The sequence below is a fragment of the Laccaria bicolor genome, genomic scaffold (assembly GCF_000143565.1).
Source record: "Laccaria bicolor S238N-H82 LACBIscaffold_5 genomic scaffold, whole genome shotgun sequence".
Lineage (NCBI taxonomy): Eukaryota > Fungi > Basidiomycota > Agaricomycetes > Agaricales > Hydnangiaceae > Laccaria > Laccaria bicolor.
The window spans coordinates 2,151,841-2,153,165 of record NW_001889876.1 but is presented as its reverse complement, the minus strand read 5'-3'; the positions used below and the strand labels follow the sequence as shown (position 1 = coordinate 2,153,165).

Here is a 1,325-nt window from a genome sequence, read left to right as displayed (position 1 = left end):
GCAGTACGCGTCGTGACATTATACTTGGATCCTATCTAAAATTCACCTACCATGAAATAGAGCACAAAGAGGTTCTAGAGTAAACACCCAACACAGGGAGAAGAATTGCATTACTACTAAAGGGTTTAGAAACACATAATGGATTTATTGTGAAAACTTGTGCTTATACAAGAAATACAGAAAAGACAACATAGACACCTAAACGGCATGTCTGAAACATTGAAAGACTAAACTACGCCTAGGTAGTAAACATACGAAGACTTAGCGTGGCTCACAGCCATTCAGAAAGTCATGTACGGCGATTCCCGCGTACACATCAAAGACTGATGCGTCTGAACGTCACAAGTACAAACATAAGAAAAAGACACATTCTATTATATGAAATATAATAAGAACCCCCTGACAATTAAGAAAGACATTTGAAAACACCTTCGGAGTGTCTCCCGACCTCCGTAATGAAAAGACAAGCCAAGACAAGGCATTTTAATTAAAAACTCGGAAACGACAGAAGGCCAAAGACTATTGGTAAACACGTACGCATGTGCATCAACGCATCAGGAAATGTTAATCATTTTGTGATGTCATCTGTCAAACCGGTAAACCGGGCCATAGAAAGAAACACGCGAGATCATGCCAAGCTAAGAATAGCTATGTCGGCTAACTCCGCGTACGCATCAAACACTGATGTGTTTGAAAATGAAAGACGTGACACTACAAAATCTGTAGTGTTCACAGAGATAGACTACAAAATATACCACACGTTCATTAAATTTCATATTTGTAATTTGGACCGAAGTATCCCGCATTAAAACACATGTAAAACGTAGATAGGGGTTCCTGGAGTATATAAGGAGCGCGCTGGCAGGTTAAAAGGCAAGCAATTGTCCCCCATTGACCAGCTAGTTGCACTCCAAGTAGAGACTTAGGAGGTGGACAGTTGTAATCAATTAAAGGAGATTTCTTCGTGGTCAGAAAAGTACAGTGTGAACGAAGCCAGTGTGCTTGGGAGTCAACTTACTTGGAGACTTTTGAATAAGAGGTTTTAAAAACACAGTATCATTTAGACGAGACAGCGTACTCGTACCCTTAGTTTCGGAGCGTAGTGACATAATAAAAACTCATGGGAGTCATAAAAGTCAATTGAAGTCATGTTTTGTGTTAATAAAAGAAACTGTGATCAAAGAACTTTGCATTTAAGAGACCAAGTTCCCAGAAAGACATACTTTGTTCTATTGAACTATTCTAAACCACACCTTATAATAAAAACCCGTTTTGAGACGAAATCTCTTGAGACTTAAAACCTAAGAAGACAAAAGTGGTATTTC

At 38.9% G+C, this 1,325-nt stretch overlaps 1 protein-coding gene across 1 annotated transcript in view; it reads left to right on the top strand.

Annotated features, from left to right (window-relative positions):
* Window positions 1-202, top strand: part of LACBIDRAFT_324466 (uncharacterized protein) — a gene marked incomplete at both ends in the record, with an annotated part of 1,462 nt that extends 1,260 nt beyond the window's left edge. The window contains one exon of the mRNA XM_001877927.1: window positions 181-202. Within this exon, the coding sequence (XP_001877962.1) occupies window positions 181-202 (22 nt within the window). The remainder of the gene's footprint in view (window positions 1-180) is intronic.
* Between the last annotated feature and the right edge of the window lie 1,123 nt (window positions 203-1,325).